Source organism: Filicampus tigris, chromosome 1, assembly GCF_054856515.1.
Source record: "Filicampus tigris isolate MCC_2025a chromosome 1, RoL_Ftig_1.0, whole genome shotgun sequence".
Lineage (NCBI taxonomy): Eukaryota > Metazoa > Chordata > Actinopteri > Syngnathiformes > Syngnathidae > Filicampus > Filicampus tigris.
In genome coordinates, this window is record NC_141217.1 from 35,551,038 (window position 1) to 35,564,397 (window position 13,360).

The 13,360-nt window shown below is 39.3% G+C and overlaps 1 protein-coding gene across 1 annotated transcript in view; it reads right to left on the reverse strand.

The window, feature by feature from the left end:
- Positions 1 to 6,800, reverse strand: part of LOC147153850 (bone morphogenetic protein receptor type-2-like) — a 36,293-nt gene extending 29,493 nt beyond the window's left edge. The window contains exon 1 of the mRNA XM_086036737.1: positions 5,851 to 6,800. Coding sequence (XP_085892863.1) covers positions 5,851 to 5,932 — 82 coding nt within the window. The 5' untranslated portion in view covers positions 5,933 to 6,800. The remainder of the gene's footprint in view (positions 1 to 5,850) is intronic.
- Positions 6,801 to 13,360: the final 6,560 nt, after the last annotated feature.

The following is a 13,360-nucleotide window of genomic DNA, read 5'->3' on the forward strand; positions in this document are numbered from 1 at the left end:
TTGTCACTTCCCGTTGGTGCTCCTAGCGCTGATTTGCTAGCTAACAGCCAACCAGAGTGACCAAATGTCACGACTGGTGACGCCGATTCAACGTGCGTAAACAACGCCCACCAGACTCTTCCTGATGGATTACGACGCTACGACGGTGGTCACAACACTAATCAGACGGCCACGACGCTTCACGACCTCCGACGTCGGATTGGCGTATCTCGGCCTTAAAACAAGGTGTCGCGTCACAGACGAGCTCTGGTAAGACATTGCCATTTTAAAGTGCGTATACAACGATGTCACTGGCAGTTACGTCAAGAGAGAGCATGCGCAGACCAGACGCAGCCTGGCTATTCCTGTTTAACTGTTTACATGACGCTCGTTCAGATTTGCAAAAGGACTATACCACCCCTGTGAATCCTAATCAAATTCCATTTGGCCTTTTTATTCCGATTGGGGTGTTTATAAGGAGCATTTTCATTCCGACTGGTCATTCGGATCCATTATTACTGGAATACACGGCTCCATGTAAACCCGGCTTCTGTCTCTACAGTCCGTAAAACTTTGTTAGAGAATTTGGTTTAAATTAATTTAGCAATCCGAATGATCACTGTTACCGGTATAATGATAATGTTTCTAAAAATAATGCAAACAAAAATACCAACGGTACGCATGCGCTGAAAGCGTGCCTATTGCAACAGGTGTTATTTTGAACACAAAAAATATATTATGAACAATTCTATACCTTTTTACATGGTTTGGTTAGAGATGGTTTGTGTTCACAATAAAAACTCTGATGCCAAAATGCATCAAAACAAACCAATGGGTTGAACTCTCTTCTCTTATTGGTCACATGAATGTGAACAGGAAGAAGGTTTGCTGTGTGTGAGCGTGGGCTGCAAGTGGCCAACGGGGACCGCAAGTTGCCCGTCCATGCCTTAAACCACTGAGCAACAGGGAAACAAAACCATCGGAGTGAGTTTGCAAATCCAAGACAAGCTTTTCCTTCTAAGTGAGACATGTGACATTTCAGAATAGCTGTGTTTAAAAAATGTGAATAAAAAGATGAAAATCCTTATAATAGGTTTTCTTTCCACGCAAGTACATTGGGAACGCTGCACATTCTGGTCACATCGGTGATATTATGCTGTTAAAAAAAAAGTATTTAAAAACAAACATTTACATTACCACTTGGATAAGATTTTGCTTTCCTGAGACTCAATTAACTGATACTTATTAGTATTTGTTGTAGTGGTGTGTGCTATTAATGCGGGGTGTTAGTTGAGAATACACAGGTGTCTATAAAGTACTATCGGTACACACACAATTATTTAATATTAATTTGGTATTTTTTACTAATCAATAAGGCAATTTCAGAGTCTGTCTTTTGTAGACTCATTTATGTCATCACATAATTCAGATTTGTTTTGTTTGAAAAGCGTTTGCTCTTTCTTTTCAAAGCATGTCCTGTTGGTCGGACTTATGTTATTCACTTTGCCTTAGCCAAATGACGTCGGTATGCTTTCCTGATGCGCGACAGAAGTCGTCACGGCAAACAATATAAACACGCTTCCTCTTTGCTTTTATAACTGTGTTCAAACAGCTGACTTGTTTTACAGCACTGCCTCTCCTCTTCTCTCATCCCACGGCAGTTTGAGTTGGAGCGGCCCTCTGTGACGGGATCCTGTGACATGTTTTATTTGGTGCTGCTGTTTAGCTATTCGAGTGAAACGTTGAAGTACTTTCACACTTTAAATCTATACATGTTGAAACCCCAAAAATGGTGAGCAGTAAAACGGCTTCCCTGATGTTTGAAAAGCAAAAAAATTCAACAGCTAATAGCTAATGGATTGATAAGTAGATCACAAGGCTTGTATGATTGTAATACATTCAAATTTGCTGTCGCGTTTAATTTGAGATACGCCATATTATTGTAAGAAAACTAATACCCGTTCAAAATTAATTAAGACAGTTCACACAGATTTGTATCAGTAGCCATTTATATAAGGACAGATTTCTTTTTTTCTTTGTGAGCCTTGTTTGCAGGAGGAAAACCCGTGATTCCACTGTAGTTATTGTTGATGAAAAGAAGGATGCAAAAAATACTGCAACTAAACAAGTACTCAGAAAATGTACATACTTGTACTCATACTCTGTCCACCCCAACCACATTTTACGTCATTTATAAATATATATATATATATATAAATATGTATAAATAAATAAATATACATAAATATATATGGGCCATTCTACTGAATTGGTTCAAATTCAGAGTTGGAAAATGTGTGACATTTGTATTTTATTTCAGAAAAACCTTTATTGTATTCATGTTGCACCATATCTAAAGGGCACAAATACAGTAAAAGTACAGTCAATTTAATTGGAACGACAAACATTTTTGTAACATATGTATGTATGTATGTTCCCTCTCTCTCTGTTTTTTTTAGAGACATCTGGTGGTCTTGTCTTTTGCTCCATGCTCTTCTGACTTTCCTTTGCTCTCTGCTGGATACTTCATTGGTAGACTTCACTTTCCTTCTTCCTTCCATCTCTTATTTCTTTCTCTTTCCTTTGTTAATTATTCTTTGGATTTCACTGGGTCATTCTAATCCTTCGCCTGTACTCTGTCTCTGCTAGGCGTTTTGGCATTTTGGTGTTTTTCCCCTTCAAATTAAGATAAAATATGAAATAAAATATTGTTAAAATCAGAAAGATCTATGTATGACATATGTATCTATGTATTATATGATTTAAAACTTACTTCATTCAAAAATAAACATCATATTGTCACAACCGAAACCATAATGTCACAACCGAAACCTGTATATTTCAGTAGTGACCGGTTCGGGTTTTTTTTTCCCTTCAAATTTTGATAAAATATGGAATATAATATTGTTAAAATCAGAAAGTTCTATATGGACTCGAGACCTACAAAACATTTCAACATATTCTATGATATTGTTTGTTGTAATAAAGATTAATTGTTGAAAAATACATCACAAAAGGACCTTGGGAAAAAAAAAATCGCAACTCATATCGCGATCCCAATTTTTGGGAAAAATCTAAATAATCAAAATTTGATTATTTTCCATCATCATTCAGCCCTATACTGAAGGTAATGAGTAGTTATCCATATTGATGACTGAAAGTCACAAGGTAATAGGTTAAGGATGCACCCATACCAATACCAGCATTCTTGGGAAAATTCTCAGATACTCACTGAAACTATATCACCAGCTTGATATACAGTATACCTTCTGGGCAGGAGCCATGACAATCATGCGTGTGTGTGTGTGTGTGTGTGTGTGTGTGTGCATGCGTGCGTGTGTTTGTGTGTGAGTAGATACTTTAGGCACACAGACGACAACACTTTTAGCTCGAGAAAATGGAAGACAAATTCAAAGGCCAGTGATTGAGGCACCTGCCAACACAAACATCAAGGACCAATTTTTGCTAGCTATGTTGCCCGTTCCCCTTTCTTTTACGCTCCAGAACAGTTGACAATTACATGTTCAGATTCTGTTTGTGTTCAGTATTTTACTGTGGAACATCATCATAACAGCTTTTGTTAATTGTTATGAGTTCAAACTGTGATCTGTGTCACCTTTAAAGTGACATTTTGTGGACGCAAACACAAATTTGCAGCTGTTTGTATGTTGTAAATAACAAACTTTTGTTATAGGTAGTAACTCAGTGCTTGTGCGTCAATTTTGCTGTCTTTGTTTCTGTTTTTTTTACCATCAGTTTGTCATGTAATTTAAGGTTCAATACAATACAATATTATTTATATAGCGCATTTAACAAGTCAATCCAAACATATTTTTTTCAAGAATATGTCCTATGCAAGCCCACTAGTTGAAACAAGGCATTCTGATAAATATTGCGTTTGTGGAATAAGAGTTAATCCACCCGTTTTTAGCCATCCCAGGGGGCGGCCATTTTGTCACTTCTGTCGACTGAAAATGACACCACAACTGCTCAGGGCTCAGGTAGCGACCAATCATGGCTCAGCTGCAGAAAACAGGTCAGTCATGATTGGTCGTTACCTAAGCCCTGAGCAGTTGTGATGTCATTTTCAGTCGACAGAAGTGACAAAATGGCCTCCCCCTGAGAAAGGGGTGGATTTTGCTGCTTAATTCATATGTGGTGGGCCTGCTGGGAACATATTCTTGAAAAAAATGTGTTTGTGTTGATTTCCGCTTCAATGCTGGTTTGCTGTTTAGTGCAGCCGCCATTCATGTTTACACTGACAGTCACATGATGGCTGTAGCATGAGCTGCGTTCAGGTACACTTTGTAATGAAAGTGAATTTGTTCATTTCTTTCTGTGAATTATAATAAAATGGATTAGCAGTGGAATTCACATTTGTATTGGAATGTTTTGGATAATACACACTATACATTCACAGTTGTAACGATTCATTTTGTTTTGTTTACTTTGTTTGGTAACATGAGATTTATTCTAGTACTGTTGTCAAGTTGTAATGACAGGATGCTACTCTCATGGCATTAGCAAGTATTGTACTCAGTATCGGTGAGTACATAAGAGTAAGTACTTGTATTTGTACTCTGTCTGAAAAAGGTGGTACTGGTGCATTCCTATTAGAGGTCACACAACATTCTTCTACATCAGATTTCCCATGAATATTTTAGATATTACAGTACATACGATCATGGTTCAATGTCTTATTCTTGCCCAATACATATTCCCCGGAAATGTAAACAGTGCTGTAACTAATCATTATTTTAATAATTGATTAATTTGTTGATTATTTTGTCGATCATTTGATAGAAATAGATTTTAAAAATATTTACATTTCCATCCCTTTATTCAAAAACAGGACATTATTTCAATTGACAGCTCAGAAAATGCACAAACGACAATTATTCATGACTCACTCCTTGGTTAGGGCCGTAGCATGTCAGAAAGTAAAGTAAAGTCAAATGTTTTATTTTGATTCAAGACATAGATAATCAGTCCGCTTTCATAAAGGATTATAGAAATCGGTTAATATTTACTGTTGAGATGCTCACATTCCTAGCATTTAGTAAAGGTGTTGAAAAGATACATTAATTATCAAGGATAATTAGCGATTAATTTGATAATCGATGAGTTATCAATCATTTCACCTCTACACATAATTAATCACTGCCTATAATTTTTAAATGACACCGATAACCACGTACCAGCTAAAAGTAAACGCCAGGTACAACCAATAGTGCGGATATTAATCTATTCTCTTTACTATACCAAATGCAGGAAGGGCAGTGCCAAATTAAGAATAACTGGTCGTTTATACATTTACAGTATGAATCTACTAATTGCAGCTCACCACCGAAGACCGAGCCACAGAATCACTGTCATTAAAAAAAAAAAAAAAAAATCTTTCACATCTTCCCACACATTCTCTGCATACACCGTTCCTCCATCTCAGCGCAGCCCAAGCAAATATCTTATCATGCTCAAGGTCTCACAGAAGCCTGGCCTCAACCCAGAGTCTGGAAAAGGGGGGTTGGGGCACAACTTGGCAGACAAGGCCTGCAGTATGTTTGGCAGTGTTTTTCCAGGCCTTTGTACACAGAACGATTCAAAAGGAGCCAGTGTAGTTATGTGCTTCAGCGCTCAAGATGAGTTATCTGTGAAGGCTACTGGACAACAATGAGATGAGCTCCATAGAGCACTGCAGAAAATACAGAGAAGAGGGCAGGCAGGATTTGTGGGGATTTGAGAAAATAAGCACTGTGGAGACTTAAAATCGGAACAACACTAAGTGATATCGGGTGACGTGTTTGGTGTACACTTCAGTACGTACATTAACTATTTACAAGACAATAATCTATACACAGCTAAGCCACTTACCAGCCACCGGAGTAAGGAGAAGAGCCAGGCAAAAGCCGAATTTCGCTAGACACTGCATCGTTGTAGTTCGGCCCAGAGGCATGATCGTACAGATCGACTTTGGTCTTTCTCTTGGAGCTTATCCACACACTTGATGTACTTTCTGGTCCTCTTCTTTATACAGTTAACACATAAATGTTTCTTCCTTCAGTCCTCGGGTCAGCTCAATTCGTCGAAATGCTCTTCCTGGCATATAGCTATACATTTGATGCTCACTGTGCCGTCAAGGGGGAGTAAACAACTCAAGTTAACGCTGTCCCGTGATTGATTCCTGCATAAAACCTATGCGCTTGAGTTGTTTGGCGTATATAAAACGCAATTGCAAAAACAAGCCATCTCTAAAAGCTGACATGCTATCCACTGGACGCCAGTCTCCTGCTGAAAAACTTAGCTAAAGACGGAAAATGTCGCTTAGAACGACGCATATTCCACTGATTTATCCATCCACCATTCTCGGGTGAACAGCAATTAATTTCGCCCACCGTCTGCTCTGCAAACAGGACGTTCCTCTGTAATTACACGTTAGCCAATTAGCTTGTGGCTAAGTGCTATGGAAGCTCGCCGACCTTAGCCAACTGCTAGCGAGTTCGTCCTCCTCTCCTGCGTCCCAGCTTATTTCTCGCTCTTAAAGAGAGGAATGCGTCCAAGCGCAGTGACTTTTCCGCCTTTCCACACCAAGGGGGAAAAAAACAATCGAGAGCTTGCAAGCGGCGGTGGGAGGGAATGTATATCTCTGGAGCTGATCTTCCCCGGGGCGGTCGACTGAGCTCGTTCTAGACGCTTTGGAACTCCGTTAGGCAGACAGACAGACAGGCTGGGCGGATGGGAACGCCTCATTTATTTGCAGGCTTGTTTGGACCGCTCGTCTCCGGTATCGTGTTGCTGTGGGTTGGCGTCGGGAGGGCGGAGGAGGAGGAGTACAGTCTGAGTGAGCCAAACACGGGTGCCGCAGCGCCACTGTGCCGCAGACGGGGCGCACAACACCCTGGAAAGGACAGGAAAGGGCCGATAAAGGCCCCACAGCTACACTAAATTGTCCAAAGTACTCACAGTAGCGTCATGTTTGAAAACGGTGGGGCTATTCCCATGCAGGTCCCACAAAGTTGGCAGCATGCAATTGCCCAAAAATATCTTGGTATGCTGGAAGCATTCATAGTTGCTTTCACTGGGACTAAGGGGACAATATTTTGCACAATTGCATGCTCCAATTTTGTTCGAACAGTTCTTCCTGTTCCAATGTAACTACACGTCAATGCTCAAAGCAAAGTCCATAACAACATGAATCAAAAACAATCCAGCTCAAGTGGGAGAGGATAAATTGAAAGAATGTTGAAAGTTATAGATGATTGCAAGACTAAGGTGACATTAGTAGCCACTTTTAAAGCTATAGACTGGTCACCAAACCTCCATCTTCAGGTTTGTGGAAGTTTTTATTAAAACTTAATGGGACGATTATTAGAATTTTGTTTGTAAATGTAGGGCTGTTCTTATGATAGTGTTCAGACCTACAGAGAAGGTCGACACTGAAATAAATTGATTGATTATTCTATTGATTGATTGAACATGTAAACACAACAAAGATATAACAATAAAAAATTGAAAGAAACGAAAAGATCATCGACAGAGGTCTTAGTTCAACGTAGTTTACATGTTCAAAGGGAGTAGGAGGAAGAAGTAGAAAAATATACCGAGTCCTACTCCTTGTTTTCTATAAACTATTACTCATATGTTAATAGACTAATAGGTTATTCATATACAATAAACATGTACAGAAAACAAACCTCTCACTGAGGGTTACTAGAAACAGATAAACCTTTGAAATGCAAATATGCAATGCACTTTCACTTGGTGGTAGATACACCACTGATCACATGTCCTGTTCAGTGTCACAAGCAAAACAAAATAAGTGTGGGAATGAAAGGAAGGCCAGTGCAATGGTAAGGTTATAAGTAGGGATGTTCCAATAAGGTTTTATGACACCGATACGATCATGCATGAGTGAGATTGGCCGATACGATCACATGGAATACCTGTATATTTTTCCATTTACTTATGGTGACTGCTATTATGCAATATTATCTGAAAAAAAAAACCCAGCCATATTATTGCCATAATTTTGACAAAAATCTATTCTACTGTATATATATTTTCAAAAGCATGAAGAAATACAAAACCGTTGCTGGCACAATACAACAATTACTCAGTCACAGAGATAACTGAAAAACTTTAAATTTACCAGCTTTTAGTAACACAGTTTTTAACAGATCAAAACAATCAGCAGTCTTAACAGACTTCACTATGCAAAAAGTCAAATAAATAACATGCCACCTAAACATTGCATGATTCATAACATAATTAAAGTAGAAAAATAGTTACATTCAGGCTTCGCTCGAATAAACTATTCAATGAGTTCCTAAATTGAAACGACTCAGAAACTTGGTTTATTGTATTGTGCATAGACAAACTATTTGTGCATTTGTCAAGGAGAAAAAAGTCACTGTTAATCGTTTTGTGAATTAGAAAATGATATAGTGGGTCTGTTGCCCACACGTGACCTAAAATGCGTCTCCCTGTGGCAATAATGCCACTTACACTGCGCGAAAAACTCCCTTGTTATACTCAACATCGACACAGGATGACATCCGAGCTCCATTTAACACTTGTAAAACTTAAACAGGATAATAGACCTTCTTTTAGAAAACTTTCGATGCGACAATACACTCTCTAGTGGAGCTCGATCAGGCAGTGAGGTAAGTCTGTGAAGTATTTGCGTCCCGCTAGCACGTAGCGAGGCTCGAAGTGGGCGAGCAGACGGCGGAATCCGGTGTCTTCCACCACCGAGAATGGTTGGTCATCAAGTCCGATAAATGTAATTATTTTCCAGGTTATTTGCGTTAGCTTTTTCCTGTCGCGGTGATATGGGTTTGAGTTGGTCAGCAGGGGCTGCGTTAGCTGCCGTCATTGTTGCTTCTGTTGAAATTTGTGGCCATGTTCGCCCCGCGAGGTACCTTTTCATGGCATATATTGCAAGACGTAAACTCCACAGAGGAGACATGTCTGACTGTTTGTTATTGTCGTGCGCCTCCCCAGCGTGCAGAGGGGGAGGGGAGGGTGGCGGGGGCCCAACACTGCTCGCAGGCTGGTCTCTCATGGCTGTAGGCTGAAAAGCACGAGCTGCGGGTCATCGGATTTTTTTGATCGTCAATAAAAGGCTCTGATCGATCATGCCGATCACGTATTTTTTCACGAAAATCGGCCGATCATTATCGGTGCCCGATCGTTCAGAGCATCCCTAGTTATAAGGAGTATAGGTTGAAGGTGCAGAAGTTTAAATGCACTTGGGGTAATTGTTCAGCACAATGGAAAGTGTGGAAGACAGGTGAAAAAGAGAGAACAGGCAGGATAGTGCGGCTGGAGCAAAGTGTTAGGAGTGCTTTGTGACAGAATTGGCACCAGTAACACTATTTCAAATAAATGCTAATGTTTGAGGTTTTGATCAAGAATACATGCTAACTGTGTTAGCTTCCACGATAGAGGGTCAAAAACAATGTAACTATATGATAAAAGTAACAAAAACATTGATGTCTTTTTGTGATAATGAGTAGCAGGGTAGAAGAGAAGACACAGGCAATGCGTTTTCTCCTCTGTCCACGGACTGCTATTTTAAACGTCTTGAATGATGTGCTCCATTCTTTATCTTTACTGCTCCGCACTTGGACTGGAGCGCTCTGCTCTGGAGCTTTGGGAGAATAGAGTGACGTCACGGACAGTCAAAAAGCATTTGTGTGTTTGGAGCTGTTCTGACTGTGATACATTCTGTCCAAATCGGGCATAAAACTATCTCCCGAATGTGGTTTCAATCCGTCTCGCAAAAATCAGATTTCATGTGCTTTGTGACTGTTCAGACTACAAAACAGCCACTCACTTTCAATCTGGATGGGCTAAAAATCGGATTTTGGCCGGCAGTCTGAACAAGGCTGATCAAGTCTTAGCAATTAGCTTAATGATGCCATTTCTGTTAAGTCATGTAGCTCACATTTTTTCTCTCCCTCTAGTCTAGATGAAAAACAAATCGATTAATTGAATTGATTTTCCTTTTCATAGCCCGATATCGATTCATAAAACCATAACTCGATCCTTTTAATAACGTCTTTTTCCCATAAATTCATGTGACTTCTCACGCCACGCGAGATTTCGTCACTGTGCGGAGCAGCATATCAAAAACAGCATGGTGGAAGCACTGAAATCAGTGCCAACAAGCTTGAAGGCAGATGTCGGGAATTTTTTTGTTTGTTTAAAAAAACACCCACAGAGACAGCAATGAATTGAAACTTTGTGAGGCAGTCACAGGTATATGAATATCATGAGTTTACAGTGTGGTTTTGACACTGTTCTGTGGTGGGAATTGATTTCAATTATCTATTGTTTTGATCAGGTCATGTTCAATAAAACATATGATTAATGTAATTGCTCGTTCAATTCTTAATGTAAATATTCATATTTTTACTAATTGACCACGTTAAAGGAAGAGGTTTCTACTAGAATGTCATCCTTATGAAAGTAAAATTGGTGCTGCGTGAAATCCTTAACTGAATCGAACATCAATGTGAATCGTAAATCGAAGTGAATCAGTGCCTTGTGAATCAAATCAAATCGATTTAGGAAATCTGAATCGATACCCAGCCCTAGTCAAAAAGGTTTTAAGACCAGTTGAAAAATTGCTAAAATTTGCATTTTTCACATTTGGATCTTATTGAGGTTTTACAGAGAGTTAAATATGCAAAAGGTCCATCCATCCATCCATTATCTCCCGCTTATCCGAAGTCGGGTCGCGGAGGCAGCAGCTTCAGCAGGGAAGCCCAGACTTCCCTCTCCCCAGCAACATCCTCCAGCTCTTCCGGAAGGATCCCAAGGCGTTCCCAGGCAAGCCGGGAGACATAGTCTCTCCAGCGTGTTCTGGGTCGTCCTCGGGGTCTCCTGCCGGTGGGACATGCCCGGAACACCTCACCAGGGAGGCGTCCAGGAGGCATCCTAATCAGATGCCCGAGCCACCTCAACTGGCTCCTCTCGACGCGGAGGAGCAGCGGCTCGACTCTGAGTCCCTCCCGGATGGCCGAACTTCTCACCCTATCTCTAAGGGAGAGCCCGGACACCCTGCGAAGGAAACCCATTTCGGCCGCTTGTATCCGAGATCTTGTTCTTTCGGTCATGACCCACAGCTCATGACCATAGGTGAGAGTAGGAACGTAGATCGACCGGTAAATTGAGAGCTTCGCCTTTCGGCTAAGCTCCTTCTTCACCACGACAGACCGATACAGGGTCCGCATATGCAAAAGGTAAATATGCAAAAACTTGTAAGACAAAAAACATTTGGAACTTGTCATTAAAAAAATAAAAATGAATAATTGAAATAGGTTGTTTATCACCTGATCAAAAGTTTAATACCACAGGCTATAAAAGTTAAAATGTGCTTAAAATTCTTACTTTCTGACAGGCATTCATACGGTCATGCCCTGCTGACGGCTAAAGCTAAGAAGCGTTCCATTTTTGAACGTAGTCAGATCGTCATATTGGGGGCCACGGCATGGGCATATGACCGAGGCTTGATATTAATCCCAGTGATAATTACACCGTTCATCCTTGTATATTGTTCCAGGTCTACCACCCTGCTTTCCAGTTGAGAAATGCGCTTGTCTTTTTCTTCGTTTGCTAGCAGCAGTGCTTTCACATCTTTGACCGGCTTCAGAATCTCTTCCTGCTGCTTCTTTACGGCAGAAACCTCCACTACGAGGGCATCGATCGACTTTTTTAAGTCTTCGACTTCCTAATACATGTATCCAAAGATCCTACAGAAAGCGAGAACTTAAATATCTGGAAGACAATTGGTACTTGCAAAATGAGACTTAACTCTTGGTTGAGGAGAGACATTAGTCTTATGGGGCGTATCCTTCTGACCTAGTTAGAAAGTATATCAAGATGCATCGACCCAGCATATTCAGTTTCTATCCCAAATAAAGCTATTAAGAAAATCAACCAAATACATTTTGATTACATATGGAGGAAAAAAGCTCATTATATAAAAAGAACTGAAATGATCAAAGAATACAAAGATGGTGGCCTTCAGGCTATTGATTTTGATTTCATAAATGGAACCCTGAAAACCAATTGGTTGAAATCTTTCCTAAATAACAAATCTTTCTGGTATCATATCCCCAACCAATTATTCGAGAAACTTGGAGGTACAGAATTTTTACTGAAATGAGATTTTGATGTTCAAAGACTCCCCATCAAATTATCACAGTTTCATCAACAGGTCCTACTGTACTGGAAACTTCTATACAATCATAACTTCACCCCGCATATTACACCAATTTGGAACAACAGATACATCACCATTAAATACAAATCATTGTTTTACAAGACTTGGTTGGAAAAGGGGATTTGGTCAGTGCTGCACTTAGTTGACAGTCAGAGAGATCTCCTGTCTTACAACATCTTCTGCTGTAAATATAAGGTCGATAATAATCGCAAAATGTTTGATTCAATAATTAAAGCATAGCCAAATCATTTATGTGTCTGATCCAAGGCATTTTAAACAACAATGCTCAAACAATCCCCCGCCTTCCACTTTGTTGGGTTGGAAGTCATAACTTTAGTGAAACAAACATTCCAAACAAAGTACTAAGAACATTAGTCAACAATATTTCATATCCACTCATGTCCAATAGAAATTCTATCCTGCAATTATTTCCAAAAAAACACCATTCACCAGTTAAGAACCAAATATTTGAAATTCCCAATCACTCCCAAAGCCAATAATTTACATTTTAAAGTTATGAATGGGGTGTATCCAGTCAATGAGTTTGTTAAACAACGATTTGGTATTGAAACAAGTAACTGTGTTTTTGTGGTGAAGTGGAAATGACTGCACATTTGTTTTTTGGTTGTATATGGTCACAGACATTATGGAATGATATACATGATTGGATTCAGCCGAATGTTTTTCAGTTGAGAGGATTTTCTATAGAAGACGTTTCCTTTGGTGTTGTTTTAAAAGACTCAAATAATGACTATTTAGTCAACACTGTTCTTAAACCTTGGGAAATGTTTTCTACGCAAATGTAAAGTTTTGAAGGTGAAACCAAATTTCTTCTACTTTCACAACGAGTTTGTTTCTTTTTCAAAGACCCTGAGACTTATGAAAAGCAAAAATGCTTTTAATCTTGCCTGCATTATCGACAATTACGTTATGTGATAAGCCCTAGCAACTTTTATTTATTTTGTCTCTTTATTTTTACTTTATTATTATTATTTTTTTAAACTCTTATTTGTTCTTCTTCTTATTATTTGTTATTTTGTTTCATGGAACTTTAATCTGTATTGCACACTAAACTCTATGTACATTTTGTATTCTTCGATGATAAAAACTTGATTGTTGTTTAAAAAAAATAAATGAATAAAATAAAATTAC